Source organism: Simochromis diagramma, unplaced genomic scaffold (assembly GCF_900408965.1).
Source record: "Simochromis diagramma unplaced genomic scaffold, fSimDia1.1 OVJJ01000302.1, whole genome shotgun sequence".
Lineage (NCBI taxonomy): Eukaryota > Metazoa > Chordata > Actinopteri > Cichliformes > Cichlidae > Simochromis > Simochromis diagramma.
The window spans coordinates 3,281,779-3,298,517 of NW_024386792.1; the positions used below are offsets into that span (position 1 = coordinate 3,281,779).

The 16,739-nt window shown below is 41.1% G+C and overlaps 1 protein-coding gene across 2 annotated transcripts; it reads left to right on the forward strand.

Moving 5' to 3' along the window:
• Window positions 1–1,060: 1,060 nt before the first annotated feature.
• Window positions 1,061–16,292, forward strand: sh3d19 (SH3 domain containing 19). Of its 2 annotated transcripts, none has more exons than XM_040023839.1 (21): window positions 1,061–1,224; window positions 7,089–7,131; window positions 8,881–8,921; window positions 9,145–9,181; window positions 9,452–9,557; window positions 9,850–10,006; window positions 10,090–11,127; window positions 11,700–11,813; window positions 11,993–12,099; window positions 12,239–12,279; window positions 12,369–12,579; window positions 12,671–12,739; window positions 12,836–12,973; window positions 13,093–13,144; window positions 13,774–13,904; window positions 13,990–14,054; window positions 14,141–14,364; window positions 15,122–15,174; window positions 15,323–15,509; window positions 15,814–15,917; window positions 15,996–16,292. In XM_040023839.1, exons 1-21 carry the CDS (start codon window positions 1,161–1,163, stop codon window positions 16,104–16,106), a joined length of 3,093 nt encoding a protein of 1,030 aa, XP_039879773.1. In that variant the 5' UTR covers window positions 1,061–1,160; the 3' UTR covers window positions 16,107–16,292. The 2 variants fall into 2 exon arrangements, with proteins under 2 accessions (XP_039879773.1, XP_039879772.1); XM_040023838.1 differs by lacking the exon at window positions 1,061–1,224 and adding an exon at window positions 4,983–5,528.
• The last annotated feature ends 447 nt before the right edge of the window (window positions 16,293–16,739 follow it).

Consider the following 16,739-nt stretch of genomic DNA (forward strand, 5'->3'; position numbering starts at 1 on the left):
TCCAGCGGGATCATAATCATTGTGATTTCCAGCATGAAATTATACTGTAGAGTTATAGAAGAGACACAACCTCCATTTATGCTTGATTGAAAGATATATTTAGCCCAAGTCGTAATTTAAGAAGTTAGATGCAAACGTATCTATAGTCCATCATTTCCGGTAGTTACACTGAGTCTTATAGGGGGACTTTTATCGGGCATATTTTGACAGATTTGGCCATGACAGTGAAAGACGTTTTTGTTTTTTTTAGTTTATGGTTATAAAGATGAGCAAGCCTGTAGCGGCATCTGGTGGCAAGACAGGTGAATTACATCTCCCCAGAGTAGCCTTTCAAAGGAAACGTGTCAACGACCGTCAAGAGTTATTATAGCAGCAGGTCGTAGGTGTAGTTCTGACTTACTGGAGGTTCGTATGAATATTAAAGCTATGCAAATTAATACAGGGTGGTTAATGGTGAAGATTAATGATGAATGTGAAAAGGCTCGGGATACATGTGACTGTCGACACACACGGAACTTACAGCTTACATAAATCTCATTGGTTGACGGTGACATTTTCTAAATAAAGATTTATACAAATTTGAAACGAAAAAATAAAAATCTGTCTCAGCAATACAAAATATCCAAGGAGGAGGGATCCATCAACAAGAGCCTTGGATGAAGTTGTTGTGGTGGTATCTATTTTATCATCTGAAGTTTTGTTTGTTTGTTTTTTCAGGGTTTTTTCTTTTTCTTTTTTTCTCTCTTTTTTCTTCTTCTAATTGATCATATTGTTGACTTGTTGACCCATAAATGTGACACATATCTATCATTAGTGATATGAAGTCAGAATAAAGGCTAAAGATTACTGTTGACGGCTCGGTATTTATCAATATAAACGTAGATATTAGACATAAAATAATAATGTTTTTTTTTTAAAAAAGCTGCGTACAAACATCGACAGTAACGACTCCTGCCGGGGGTCCGGTCACTGGATGTCGTCACCTCTGTCTGTCCACAGCGGGGCAGGACTCGGTGAAACTTCTAGTGGACAGGACAACAGCCGACTGCGTCGTCGTGTTATGCTCACAGATGACTGAGGAGCCAGCTGCTCACAAGATCTAACTTTTTTTTTTTCTTTTTTTATCTGTTTTTTAAATTTCCACATCGTTTCATACCAATATGGCAGAATCCAGGCGTGAGGAGGAGGAGGAGAACGAAGGGGAGCGCACAAGCCAGGCATCGGGTATGGTGGTGTATCAGGATTTGATTTATCTGCAGAGCGCGTACTTTAGGAAAAGGCTGAATCTTGGTTCAAGTGTGAACACTTGCAACATTGACGAAATCATGTGTGTAGAAACGCAATGTGAACAGCAAATAATGTGAAAAATCTTCATTGTTAAGCGGGGGACGATGCTCCATTCATAAAACCTGTTGCTTAAAGCTCACAATTCAGGAGTCAGCGTTTTATTCTAATATAAACACAGAAACTGAGAGAGAGGAATGATCCCTAGAAATCCTAGAAATGTATAAAAGGTGTGCAAACCTCTCTTGGACCTGCAGGATCTTGCCATCTGGCAGGATTGAGAGACCGGTGTTAGGGTTAATTTGGGCAAATGCAGAAGGATTTTTAATAACTATGTTTTGATGTTGCTTCAGAAATCTGAACAGTATAAAGCAGCAGGCTGTTGTAATGCTCTGATTTTCTGCGTGGAAGCAAACAAGTACTTTATTTAATAACGCTCTGACTGAAGTGCCATTTACATCAGTTTCTCCGTTTCTTATAATCACACAGCGCTGTGGATTTTAATCATCCAGTTTGTGATTATAGAAAATTCCCACCCGCTTCTGTACTCATAATTTGCTGCTCTTCATTTTAGCCCCGGCTTGCCCACAACAGTTAAGTACCAAGATAGTTTTACCCCAAATAATCTTTGTTTTTCCTAGCAAGCAACCCCACCCCAGCAGTGTCAGACCCCAACACACCCTCTCATACCACAACCTGACTCCACCAGCTGTTTGCATGGAAATTCCTGTCAGTGTCTGAACAGGCAGGCTGCTGTGTGATGAACAGGTTGTGGTATGTAATTGACAGAACTTGTGATAATAACAGAAAATCGTCTGACCCACTTCAGATACTACTTCGGGAAGTTTGCACTGTGAATCACTCATTTGCATCGACACCATCTAATCTTCCCGGACACTGCTGCTGACATTGTGTTATTCACTCGTGACATCGTCATTTGGCGGCTTTAAGCTGTCTTGTTTTTAGAGTGAAGGCAAATCTGTTTTCAACAGTTAGCAGCAGCACTTCCTGGATTTTGACCTGAGTCACACTTTAGAATCTTTTCCCTCCCAAAGGTGCTTCAGCATGTTCTTGATGACCTGTACAGGATAGGGAGCAAATTTGCTTATCGAATTGACTGCTCTCTTAACTCATGCTGGTGAAGCGTGACACTTGAAGGCAGATTGTTCTCCATTTGGTGCTCGTTTCACCAGCTGCTCTGTGACTGCTGCCACTTGTGCTGAGTAACGTCAGCATGTGTTCGAGGGAGAGTATGGCTGTGAAGGGGAAACCTTTCCTGCTGACTTTAGCTGCTTTCTGATGTCAGTGAATCTCTAACGGTAAATAGTTCTCTTAAAGAAAGCCACTATTGTTACACACAGGTGCAACACATGTTTCAGTTTCTCTATTTGGGATGATCCTGTTGCTTTATTGGTCAGTGTGTTGGTTATTCTTCCACTTTGGCCCTTATCAATATACCTTAACAGCCATCTGATGCATGTGTGGTCAATCCATTTTCCCAGGGTGCCACACGGGAAATTGGGACTGATTTAGAATAAACTGAACCCAATTCTGCTTAAAATAAATGTTATCTCTTTATAAGCTTAATTGCTGTTGTCCTCCTCACCTACCACAATGAGGTAGTTCTTGGCCTGAAGTCACCTTCATGATGTTTAAGTATGGTACAAGATTGCCTGAAGCTTATTCAAACTGGTGTGCCTTCACCAGCTGATATAATCTGTCGTTTCTGGCATTTGCTGCTGGTTATAGTGGGATCAAAAATCGGTGTTCACTTTGCAAAACCTCCACAGGACTCTGGAAAAATCTCATTTATGCCTTGTTGATTCCCTATATCACTGCAGTTCTACTAGAGGGATGAAACCTAATTCATTCATTCCCTTATTTGAAGTTTTGAACATGATAGCGGAGAGCTCAGTCTGTCTCAAACTTCCCACAGCCATTCTGTTGGACTGAGATCTGGTGACTCATATGATTCACGTTGTTTGACAATCAGTCCATCTCTGTGCGACGGGGAGGCATGATCAGTCAAGAGTTTCAGTTAATTTGTCACACCTCTGTGTGTGTGAGGTATTCATGCCTAACGTCTCACCCACAGGTGAGCTTAACCAAGACAAAACCGCAGTGCTGTTATTGGTGCAGAGGCCAATTATGACTAATAGGGAGGTTTTTGACATCCATTAAACCAGAAGTACATTCAGTACATTTAGAAGTGCATTCAGCTTTAGAGTTTATACTTTAAACCATGTGAAATGTATCAGCCTGCATCACTTTCTTTTTCACACCAACAGACAGAGAAATGGATTCACTTTGGTACCTTTCAGATATTTCAAACTCACTTTCTCTTTCAAAGAACTTGAAAACATGTACTGTTTGCATTCCTGTAAGCCTGAATCTGTGAACACAAACAGCTGGCTTACATGGTTACTTAAAGTGTAACCAGATACTTTGTTTCTATCCTCTAAGATAGAAACAAAGCCCAACGATTTGTATTAAAAAAAAATAAAATGAAAAAAACACATCTCAAACCTGCAAACTCAAAAAATATCTGAATCTTTTAGTTTTGACTGTCATGTCTATTTTATTTATAGCCTATAAGAGATTTAAACAACAGAAGCTGACTGTGCTCTAGAGAAAAGGCACATTTACATTCCAGGTCTCCAGAAAAGCCCAGTTTTAAAATATATAAAGAAATTTTCATATCAGTATTGGCAATACGGGCCCTGCATTGACTTGATATCAGATCAATGCCAAATCGTGCAGTATCACACAGCACTGCTGGTTACTTTATCTTCATATTAGAGCTATGGGTTTTTGGTTGCTCAGCTAGTAGACCAGCAGGTCTATCAATCAGAAGCTCAGTGAACTCATCCTGACTCCTCCAGCTGCCCTGAGTTGCCACATGATAAATCTGTGTGAGGGTGTGAACGCTAGAAAGTACTTAGGCATAGATAAAAGTGCTGAATGAGTGTGCGTATGACTGGATGAATGAGATTAGTAGTAGAAAGTGCTTTGAGTGCTCACCTGAGTAGAAAGGTGCAATATATAAGTACCAGTCCATTTAGCTTACTTGGATTTACTCAAGGACTCATATTTGAAGTGCTTTGAATGAGTGCTCTTCAGGTGCTCTGAGAAATCGTTTTTTTTTTTTAAAATAGATCTTCCATTTATCATCATATTTTTAATTTTCTTTTTAAAATCCTTGAGTTAATTCAACATTTTAAGCAAATACTCAAGAGCCAGGTTCTATATTGCACTGGAAATATAACAGTTAACTGTTTAAGCCTGAAATAAATGCTGACCTGGTGACAGAGTAAATGTAAATTCAAAGCTGCTGAAGTGGGCTGTAGACCCGCGTCAGCTACAGTATGGATGACAGAGAGTCGCGTGAACATTTCTGTGACTTCACAAGTAAAAGATTAATATGGTGCAGTGTTACACTGAAAACCTCCACTTCCTGATTGACCACATTCCACTTCATCAGATTGGCCGAGTAAACACTGAGACATTATCGGCCGTCCCTCTTTTTTGCTGTTGCCTGTGGGTGTGCGACTGCTTGCTTCAGCTTCACTGGCACGTTCAGAGGGACGCTCGGTGGACCAGGAGGGAAAATATTGATTGGAAATAACCTTTTTGATGCTGAACGCTTGATGTCTTTTCCTTTAATTTCTCTCAGGTAAGGCTGTCAGCACATGGTGTCACTTCTAGTGATACAGATGACCAGGCAGGTGTGCTTTTGTGTCACTTATGTGACTTCTGTTATGAAGTGTTGACATTTTAAGTGTAAAAGTGTCAAAGCTCCTGAGAATTCATCATGTAGCCACTTAAAAATGTCTGTGTCATCAAGTGAAAGTACAGAAGCTGTGTTCTCACATGCTGTGTAAATTGAGGAAGCAGCACTATAGCTTAAACAGATAACAAGTAACAGGTGTGACAGGTGCGTGTCATGAACAACTAGGTCAGGGCGTCAGGTTTGAGGCATTAAAAACAATGCCTCCTCTGTCTCTGCCTGCTTGCCTTCATTAAACTTCAAGGACAAATGACTTTAGTTTAAATGACTGAATTTACTCTTTAGCTTGTGCTGATAAATGCTGGAAATCTGCTTTAGGTTTGTAAAAACCTAGAGATCAGGTCATGGACCACATTAGTCCAGGAAATAACTATACGTATGTTTATGGTGCTTCCTGAAGGAAACCAGTTCATTTTAGCCAAACTGGTTCATCAACATGTTTCTGTCCACCCTGCTGGTATGGTTTCAGTTCTTGTATTTCTAGTTCACACAGCACTGTCTGGAAGCAGTGGGAGAGTCTGGGGTTTGTGTCTTATAAAACAATGGCTCAGACCTTTGGCGTGGACCGTGATGTCATATTTAGTTGCCTTTTTAAAAACTCCCATCTTCACCTGCTGCTTCTTTTGTGCATTTTTATCCTCATTCTGATCCTCAGTAAGTTGCTTTACCAGTAGGACCAGCTCATGTTTTAGAAAGATCATTCTATCTCAAATAAACCTGCACCTACGGCTCAACCGTCTCTGATTCGCTTACAGATTTTATGGTTTGGACATTTAATCGTTGCTGTAAAATTTTATCTATCAAATACTTTTTTTTTTCCCCAAACTTCAATGTTTACATATGGATGACTCAAAGGCTATTAAAGATGAGATTTTCTCTGGCCTTCCTTGCCATCAGAGTCAATAAGGATCTGTAACTTGGGAGAGCAAAGTCTAAAAATGTCCAATTATTGACTAGTTAAAATTTGAAGAAAAATAATCAAGCAGTCCTGTGACGTCTTGTATTTGAACTCACAGTAAAAGTTTGGGTTGTTTTTTTTCTGTTTGTTTGTTTTTAAATTGATATTGTAAAAGATTTCTGAATGAATATAGTTGTATTTTGCAATAATACAAAATAAAATGTGCAGAATACTTTTCAATGTCAAATTTCTGGTCACAAAAACGAAGAAATTGCCATTTTCATTCAAACTTCAAGTTGGATTGAGCAAGTATAACAAGTTGTACCACAAAAACAAAAATATCAGTGGATAGTTTCCAGATGGTACTCTAATTATAAACGAGAAACTAATTTTGTTAATTATATGCATATTTTTTCATTTTCAAGACCTACTCTACCCAAAGGACTATCTGATAATAACATTTATATCATAGTTGTGACTAAGTATTGAACTTAAAGTATTCTACAGGTTTAATTGCATCATTGTAAAATTCAACTTTGTACCATTCAGAAATTATCACTGGTTGTCTTTTGATATGTGAAGCTTTTTTCTAAGTAAGCGCTCAAATGTGACTTTACACAACCGCTTGATTTATTTTAATTTATTTTATATATTTTAACTGACCAATACTAAGACATTTTTTGATGTATCTGTACTAAATTTTAGATCCTGATTCCTTTTGATGATAAGAAAGGCCAGTGAAATTCTCAGGCTTTTATCTTTAATAATGTTTGAAATATTCATGTCCAAACACTGACTCATGCTGGTAGTGAGCCAATGGACCATTTTTCAAAAATATATCTCTTGAAAAAAAATTTGACGTATAAGGTTGAAATTTCATAACAATCATTATAACAAGTTTTTTCAGAAAGATTTAAGTTAATTGGACGTGATCGATCAGAAGGTCATGTTAACATAGCTTGTTTCTGGATTCTGTGAAAGCAGCCATTGCTTCTGGTTACTTGACCTGTAGTATCTCAGTCACTGCACTAAAAATGATCAATCATGATACATCTAACTTTTCTCATACGTCATTCATTGTCACTTATAAAACCTGTTTCTCTCTGTTTTCCTCTGCAGATGGTGCTGAAAGAACCAAGAACCAAGAACATTTGCATTCCAGGTATTTGATTTCATGCCGAGCTGAAGTTTTGTATGTTCGATCCAGCAGCAGCTGTTCAGTTTCACCAAACTTCAGCTGTAGCTGGAAGCAGGGCTCTGTCCCCTTTAACAGCCAGATCTGCTGATGGTGAGGTTGTGAATGGACCAAACAATGCGGTGATCTATCCTCGCTGACAGACAGAAGGTCAACACAATGATGAGTAGACACCGTGCTGCTTTTTTCACTTGGTGTTTACACATGTTAAGAAGACAAATGTGTGTAGGGCTGAAAATCTGTCCCGTTATTTAAAGCTTTCATACATCGTGGATTTGTTTGTGACCTATTAAGTCCACGTGGTTCCAACTCAAGCAGTGAATTAAATTAACCGCCCAGCACAAGGAAAGGAGGATTGTTGGGCTTTTGTCAGATAGTTTAGATCCAGGACTCGGGTCTTAACGAGCAGGGAAAATTCCCTGTCACGTTAGTTCAACCTCTATAGTTTTCAACCAGCACAAAGAGTGCTGCGATCAAAAGGAAAGAATGTTTGAAAGTGAAACAAATGGAAGATGTTGATACATTCGCCTCCTGTATTTTGTAAAAGAGTTACAAAAGAGGAAATTGTCCTGTTTATTGGGATTCCTGGTTTTGTTAGCCCGATGTGTTCAAACAGATTAATGAACGGTGTTTGTTGGGATACTACTCTTGTCCTATAAGGTGGAAACTTATTATTCTTTGCCTTTTATTTGTGTGTGGTTGTAAAAGGGGACGCATTTTTTAAGCATATAAAGTTTCATAAATGTGGTCAGTGTTTTTAAAAGCTTCAACCTGTGCTGAAAATTTGGATTCAGACAGCTTTTACCCCTCAGCCGTAAAATACTGATGGAGTAAGATACCAGCAGGATATCATAAGTGGACAATTTTGAATCCCAGTGACTTTGATCACAATGTCAAAGTGAGGTCAAGTTTTCTGAAAATCTTGTGAATGCGATAACTCAAGAAGGAAGCCACCTTGGATTTCCATCTACTGAAAATCTCCGACAAGTTTGAATCCCAGTGGCCTTGACCTCAAGGTCAGAGGTCAAGTATTCCGAATACCTTTTGAATCTAATAACTCAAGGCGACATTGACTTTGATACCATGGTGTGTAGTGTCTATTGGAGGCTGAGAAGTAGCACTTGCATCCATCAGTATTTTTTTTTTTTTCTACTGTTGTATCTCTATGATGTCATTTAATGCTGCTGTCTGAGGCAAATAAGTCTGTATTTAAGCAGAATTGCTGCCCACCTGCTGCTTAAACCGTCCGTTTGAGAGAGGTAGCCAATCAGAAGTAAGGAAATGAAACAACTCGTTTCAGACAGCCCAGTCTAAGAAATGTGAATTGCATAATTAACTCTGGACTCTAAGAAATTTCTAAGAACTTATTTCAATGTATTTCAGCACATTTTTTTTTCTGTTTATATAAAATATTTTTGTCTTTTTACCTGATGTAAACCACCTTACTCTTCCCTTAAGCATAATAATCCAATATAGTCTGCCATTTTTCGCTTATATTTTTATCATTTACATCTATAAAATATTTAAGCAATTCATCTCTGCCTTATTGTCAATCTATTTTTGGATCATCAACAATAAGGAGGAGCTGCATGGAGTTACACTGCAAGGATTGTTAAAATGAAGAGTGACGAGATTTCTGTTTAACCATGGTGTCACCGCAAAAGTATGAACCTGCTGTTGATGATAAACAAGACTCTTGTTCTGCTCTCTTTTCAGTCCAGGACCTCTCTCCTCAATACGAGCTGCTATCAAACGAAGTAAGTTTGCCTAAACCGGCCTTCTGAGAAGCGTTTAGAGCCTTTTACGGTGTGTTTCTTCACATGTTTTTCATGTGGACGTGTAATGAGTCAGCAGGATTTTTTTTTTTTTTTTTTTTTTTTAAGAGAGAAATATATCTGTAGTATGATTAACTTGAACGGACATCTTATAGTGCAATGGGGACAAAGTTCATGTTACTTTTTTTTTTCTTTCTTCCTTTAGCGAGAACAAACTCTCAGAGCAACAACAGAGACAGGAGGTACTGTAAAATGTGCCCATCCTCCTACATCCTCCTACTCTTTACATCTCGCCTGTATTGTTTGCTTCTTAAAAGCTTAATGAAACCAAATATCTGATTTGTGCCATGTGGTTCAGAGAACTGTGCTTTTGCTAACGAGTCTAAAAAGTAATCATCAGTAAATAAACTGCATTAAAGATAAATGAGAAGTGGGTGTGTAGATGTGTTTTTGTCGGGGGGGTTTTCATGTAGGGGGGGGTCCTCATGGTGCTATGGTGGTTTGTCTTCCAGGCGACCACAGATCACCTTTGTAGCAGCAGAGCCTCTGACAAGTAACACCTGGTTCACAGGATCCTCGGTGGTTTCCCCTCCTCCTCAGCCAGGCTCTGTGTCCCAGGTAGGTTTGACCTGAGCCACAGTGTCTCAGTGTTACCTATTAAAAAAAAAAAAAAAAAAAAAAACACAGGCACGCAGACTCAAATGCTTTGACTGAAAGGTTCAAATGTTGGGTCCAAACATGCCTGGATCAACCTATGAAAGCATGCCTAATGAAAAGAGTCATAATAACAATAGTAGAAAGTTCAATAATTCTATTATTCTAGATACACGACACAGAAATGTCATAGTAACTGAGAAAATGTGTGAAAATCTCTCTTTTAATGACTCTACTCCCACCATCCAATGACCAGGTGATCAAAGAGAAGACTGGGGAGGAACACACTGTAAAGCCCACTGCAGCCCCCCGCCGGAGCAGCTGCACAGCCACAAGCGCCACACAGACTGACCCTACCGCTGCCGTCACACAGCGTGGTGACACTCCACCGTTAGCGGAGAAAAGACCTGCTGGTGAGGCATAAAAGGATCGTTACTGTCTGCTGAGCATTCATAGCAGGTTTGACTCTAAACACCGTGGTTCTTCATGTTTCCAGGTACAAAGCCACAAAAGCCACCCAGGCCCTCACTGCCGAAACAAGCAGACAGAAAAGCAGCAGAGAAGGTTGTGACAAATACTGCAGCACTCACAAACGCTGAGGACCAAAGTGATCCTGACTCTGATGGAAAGCAACTTCGACAGCAAGACTCCACGCACACGTGCGTCCGATCTGTAACTGTCCACTGGAACATTCCCGTAAACCATCCTTCTGTTGCCCCTGAACCTGGTGACGCCACTCTTTCACCTTCAAACTCCAATCGCAGCCAACGTCCCGTTCCACGCCCTCGCACGAAATCCCTTAAGCAAGCACCCGAAGAGGAGGCTAAAGTTCAGACTTTGGTTGAAATCTGTGAAAGTTTTGGGGATATTCAATCTGATAACCAGGAGTTCCACTCAAATAAGTATTTAAAGGAGTTGTTGGAGGTTTTCGGTGCAGATAACGAGTGCGAGCAGGGCGGTGGCATCACTGATCAAGCCGACGAATCCTCGCAAAGTGAAGATGCTCCTGACGAGATGAGCGGCAGCAACAATCAACGTAGCATCCTGGCCAAGATCCAGGCCTTTGAGAGCCAGGCTACCGGCGAGGACGGAAATGGGAATGAATCTAGCAAACCGCAGCTTCCTGCCAGGAAGCCATCCATTAGACCTCCGGTTGCTGCCAAACCTTTTGTAGCTCTCAAACCTCCGTTTACCCCGAGTATAGACGATGACAGTCAAAACATATCGAGGGCAAACATCTTTAAAAACGCTACGACAGCCCCCAGACCTCAGCCTCCTGAGAAACCCGCAGGTCGATCAATAAGGGAGGAACTGGAGGCTTTACACAGCAAGGGGGCCATGTCACAAATATCACGCCCTCCGCTGACCAGAATCAGTCAGGTGTATGAGGAAGAATCTTCACCTTTTCCACCTGAATATTCACCTTTTCCACCTACACCTCTGGTGAAGGAACCACTCAAACCCAATCTGAATATAAATAACCACAACTCGGCCTCCGTGGTCAGAGAGAAAGAGTATGTGGAGACTCCAATAAGTAAGTGCAAATAAAATGCACTGCTCCAAAAGCACGTGTTTATGTTTTTCATCTCCAGTTTCTGTGTTAATCGACCTACTGTTTTGTTTTGGGTTTTTCAATCTGCTTTCATATAAAAATCCTTTATTTGACTTTATTAATGTAAGAAGAAATCCTATAAATTGTGGTTAAGAAGGTTATCTTGCCTGCAAAGATCTTACTGGTGTTTAAGTGACAACCATAAGAAGCTGAGAAAAGAGAGCAGAATCTTTGGTGTCACTGGCAGATATTTGACATTTAAAGAAACCTAATGTATGGTTGTTTGGTTGCATCGTGGTCAGAGATGCTGCACAAAACTATGTTGTGACTGGAGGAATGGCTAAGAAATGCGAATGCACAGTTTCCCCCCAGCCTTATTTCCTACAATGCCAAATGCTCCCTTTAAGTAAACCTTAAGCTCTTCTCTTCTCGATTGCAAATAACAACAACGTTCTGCTTGACTTTTATGACATTAATGTACACCGGAGGTCCTGAGTTAGGTTGGTGCAACACAAACGCAAAGCTGTACACTCATGAGGTGTCTCATTGCTCAGATCCGATGCCATTTAAACCGCCGCGTAACTCTAACATCAATGGAGGCTCCGTCACCGTGCCAAGCCTGCCGAAACGACCAACCACCATCAGGGTCCCCAGCAAAACCAGTTCAGGTAGGTTCAGTAAGCCTTAAGCGATTGACTGATGTTTGATTTATGTCAAAACACTGATGTGTTTATCTGACATGTATGCAGCATGTGGTAACTGGGCACTGAACTCTTACCTACCTTCACTTTATTTATCCTGTACACATGAAGCACAGCTGCTCAGTATGCCTTTTTTTTAATGTCAGATTCCTCCTGGGATGATCCTCCTCCTCTTCCAATTCAGAACCCCGTGGGCTCACTAAACAACTCGATGAACCACAAAAAAAGCCTGCAGTCCAGCTTGTCCCTCCAGGTATGATTTGGATCACAGGAAAGCCTTAAACCTCATTAAAGTGCATCTTCTGATGAAACTCTTGCCTCCTAAACCCGCTGCCTGCTGTTGAGCTTCAGCTAGCTGTGCTTCACATCTTTTGCCCTGATTCTTTTTCCAGGAGCCTTTCAGTGCTATGCCAATGCCATCTCTGCCACCTCGGTAAGTGCAGGGGGGAAAACAATCAAATATCAAACTGTAGGACACTTTGAGTATGTCCCGCTCAAGTTGTGCACAATTTTGCACTTCAGGAAGCCAAGTGTGAACAAAAGCCTCCCACCTCGCCCACCTGCTGCCAAAATAGCCCCGGGAAGGCCTCCCCAAAGCTTCAAAGCCACAGGTCACTCTCAGTCGCTGTCATGGGACGCTTCACCTAAACTCCAGCCAGAGAAGCCCCACAGGAAAGAACTCGTCTTACCCCCAAGGCCCAACCCAGGCCACCGCCTCTACAACAAATACACTGTAAGAGACTGCACGCATAAAAACTCCAGGCTTGTTTCTACAACGGCTTAGTGAGGGCTTGATAACATTTTTTTTTTCTTTCTCCTACTAGTTGCAGCTTCCCCATGGGATTGCAAGCTTTGACTACAAAGGGAGTAGTTCAAGAGAGCTGTCATTCCAGGTGACCAAACTAGTTTTACCAGCACACACGTGGCCTCCAGCTCATCATTGTTAAGCACATCATTAAGTCCTTTGTGTACTGTTGGCCTTTCAATAGAAAAACGAAGTGCTGCTGCTGCTTAGAGAAATTAATCACAATGAATTGGAGTGCCAGGTTGGACAAACTAGAGGAAAAGTCCACAAGTCCTGCATGAAGATTATAACTCCCCTTTCCTCGGATGAATCTTCACCACAGGTGACTCAGCCTTTTATTATGAGTCAGTGTATGTTTTTTGCCACCTGATCCGTTGATGCTGTTGTTACCAGTCTGTCCTGATGTGTTATACTTTAAAGTCTTTGTTCCTTTTTGTGCAGGATTCTGACCAAACTGGGCTAAAGGTGCAGGTCGTACATGACTTCGATCCAGGTGAAGCATCGGTTTCTTGAATAACTGTTTAATAGAATATTTTTGACATTTCAGGCTGTTCTTTGTCTGGATTTGTTGTGGCATTTTAATTAGAGGACAAATACAATTATAGGTTTCCAGTCAAGAGGGGAGGGAGGTTAGTATAGTGTAATCTCTGTAGACAGGGGGCTAACCCAAGGGCCTCCCACTAAATTTAGAAATCCATATGCATATGCATTTTTTTTTTCTTTTAATCTTTGGAGACAACTCTTTCTGGTGAAGTCAGGAGGTGATGGTTTATATGGCACAAGATAATGGGGGCCTAACTAGTAAGAATTAGCGTTAACTTTGACCAAGACTAGCTTGTAATTTGAGTACAGTGAACTAATTCACATTCAAGAAACCATCAAATATCTTTGATGGCACTAAGGGACCCAAAGTGTGCCAATGTGCCATGCTTTAAACTTAAGCATGACCATGTCTATATACTTAAATTCACTGGGTTACCACCATGTGATCAGCTTATCAGCCATCAGCATTAACAAACAGTTGAACAGGTATACCTAATGAAGTGGCCTGTAAGTGTAGATGTATTTGTTGTATTTGATTGTTTGCACTGAATGATTGATTGTGAAGTGTTTGGTCCTCAGAGGGCCCCGGAGAGCTGAGTCTGAGAGCGGGAGATATTGTGACCATGGTGGAGAAGGTGGACAGCGAGTGGTACAGGGGCACCTGTAGGGGATCTACTGGTTTCTTTCCCATCAATCATGTCAAAGTCCTGGTAGGTTTCAGTGTATCCTTCACCTATTTAGTGACAATCAAAAAGCAAGGCAAATGCTTTTAACTTTTGTTTTCTTTTTGATTAGTTGGATTCACCAAAACCCCTCCCACAAAGGAAACCAAAGCCGCCACCAACACCCGCAAAAGTCAGGTACTGTCTTTGCAGCATAAAATGTTTGGATCAGCCTTTACAAACCAGCATGATGGGCTAACTGGATGTTTAATATACCCTTAAAGTGGTCCCAGGTGTATGGCGAGGTTCGACTTTGAAGGGGAGCACAGTGATGAGCTGTCGTTCTCTGAGGGTGATGTGATCCAGCTGAAGGAGTATATGGGACAGGACTGGGCACGGGGACAGATCGGCGGCCACACTGGCATCTTCCCCCTTAACTTTGTAGACGTCATTGAAGATCTGCCTCCACCCCCGAGTCAGAAACCCAGTAAGAAGGTCGCACTGCCCGGTAAGATTTTCTGAAGACACTCAGACGCTCACTATGTGCTGACTTTTAAACTGTACATACATACATTTATCTGTGTGCGTTTTGTATCTTTCACTGAAGAGCTTTTATGAGCGTCTTTACTTCATGCTGGCTGGTACATACTCTCTGTGGCATGTCAAGAATTTGCACTTGTGTTTGACTTTAATTAAATAATTGTTTACAAAAGCCCAGCCATAGACAGGAGTTTAGAATTACAGATCAGAGGTTACGAGTAGTGCACTGTTGTCCTACAAATACTTTTTAGATCAGGGGTGTCGAACTCCAGGCCTTGAGGGCCCGGTGTCCTGCAGGTTTTAGATCTCACCCTGGGTCAGCACACCTGAATCAAATGATTAGTTCATTACCAGGCCTCTGGAGAACTTCAAGACATGTTGAGGAGGTAATTTAGCCATTTAAATCAGCTGTGTTGGATCAAGGACGCATCTAAAACCTGCAGGACACTGGCCCTCAAGGCCTGGAGTTCGACACCTGTGCTTTAAATACTATAAATTGAGGAAAAAAGTTGAAATTGGCCTTTAAAAAGTTAAAGCATTCACATGAATAATGCAAACTCCTGCTCAGTAAAAGAAACAATACAAAAAGCCTGACACCAGTCTCCTCAATGGCAGCAATATTGAATTATTAATAGCACACCAATACATTATTGAGGACTGTCACAAAATGTGGCCACAGAATTTTCTGTTTGTTCCTTGATTTAATTTTGTTCACACTTACACAGGGATGGCTGCCGCTTCCCCCAGCATGCACCCTGAGGCTGGCAAACCTGCTCAGGTAACCAACACAAGCACGATAATAAATCCAGACAATGTTGGTCATGCAATTTGACCCTGTGTTTTGAGCAAAATATATAATAGTTTTGTTATAGTTAAGTTTTCCGCAGGTGCACTGAACATTTGTGTATTTTGCTCGTTTTTTGTAGGCGTCTCACTCTGACGTGGAGTGGGTGGTGGCTCTGTATGATTATGCAGGGGGGACAGAGGAAGAGCTGTCCTTTCAACAGGGCAACTGTATCCTCGTCACCAAGCACACGGATGCTGAGTGGAGCTGTGGCAGGCTCAACGGCAGGGAGGGCCTCTTCCCCAGGAATTATGCGGAAAGCACCACAGGTGTGATGATGTCATTAACATTTGAGCTGAAGAGTTTCGTTTTGAAACGCCCGTGTGTTTATACTGTGTGTTTTTGGTAGAGAAAATCAGGTGTGAGAAGATGGACAAAGACCTCCCTTTTTATGTCATGCTGCTCTGTAGCATGACACAGTGAGAAGCAATGTTCGCCCCTAAAGCTTCACTGTTTATCACATGCATCCACTAAATACACTGTTCTAAAAGTTCAAGAAACAAGAGTATAGGATCATGCTCAATGAGATCTGATATGATTTGCAAGTGTTCCTTCAAATCTTGCCCTTTACAGGCCAGCAGCCGTTTAATAACCAGGAGAATGGAGCTGCTGGAGGCGGGAGAGCCAGGGCTCTGTACAGCTTCGCATCAACCTGTGATGAGGAGCTCTCCCTGCGGGTACTGATCTGATTCCATCTTACATGAGTAAACAAATTCCTCATTACATGTAAAACCACATTTCCTCTTCTTTTACAGGTTGGGGATATTGTAACCAATCTCGAGTCCATAGATAATGAATGGTTTTTAGGGGACCTGAGGGGCAAACGGGCCTTGGTTCCTAAAAACTACGTGCAAGTACTGGATTAAAGCCACACGGACTTTTGCTCGGTGCAAAGCACAGCTGGATGACCTGAAGCTCCAGTGACTTGTTCACAGCAGCAGAAGCCTGAACTGACTTTAAGTTGAATGCAGTATTTTACCTACAAGTAATCCAACTTTAAGTCCACTTGAAAAATGTTTACTGAATAATCAATAAAAATATTACAGATGGTGGACGATGTTGGTTTTTTGGTAAGCATTTTCGATTTGACCAGATGTACACTAGCACCATCTAGTGGTTTTATTTTCTTCCCATTACAAATGAATTTCACTTTCAAAGTGTTCTTTACTGAGATGAAATTAAATCACACCATTTTGGGGGGGGGGGGAATATTACTATTATAATTTTAGTAAGCTTCAGTAATGTGATTTAGCAGGACCTGTGCATACTGCAAGAGTTTTACCACAGATACTGGAAACACAGGCATCTTCTACACTGAAGAATAAATTGAAGTCTGGTCAGTTACCTTTTATACAAACAAGACCTAATGCACTAATTCTGCAGCATCCGCCTTTTATCTGGTGACTAGTTCCTTAGAGTGCTGGATTTTGTGGCATTTTATCCCCTCCTTACATGCACTGACTGAACGACTGCATTACTTTACTGACAAAGAAACAGGA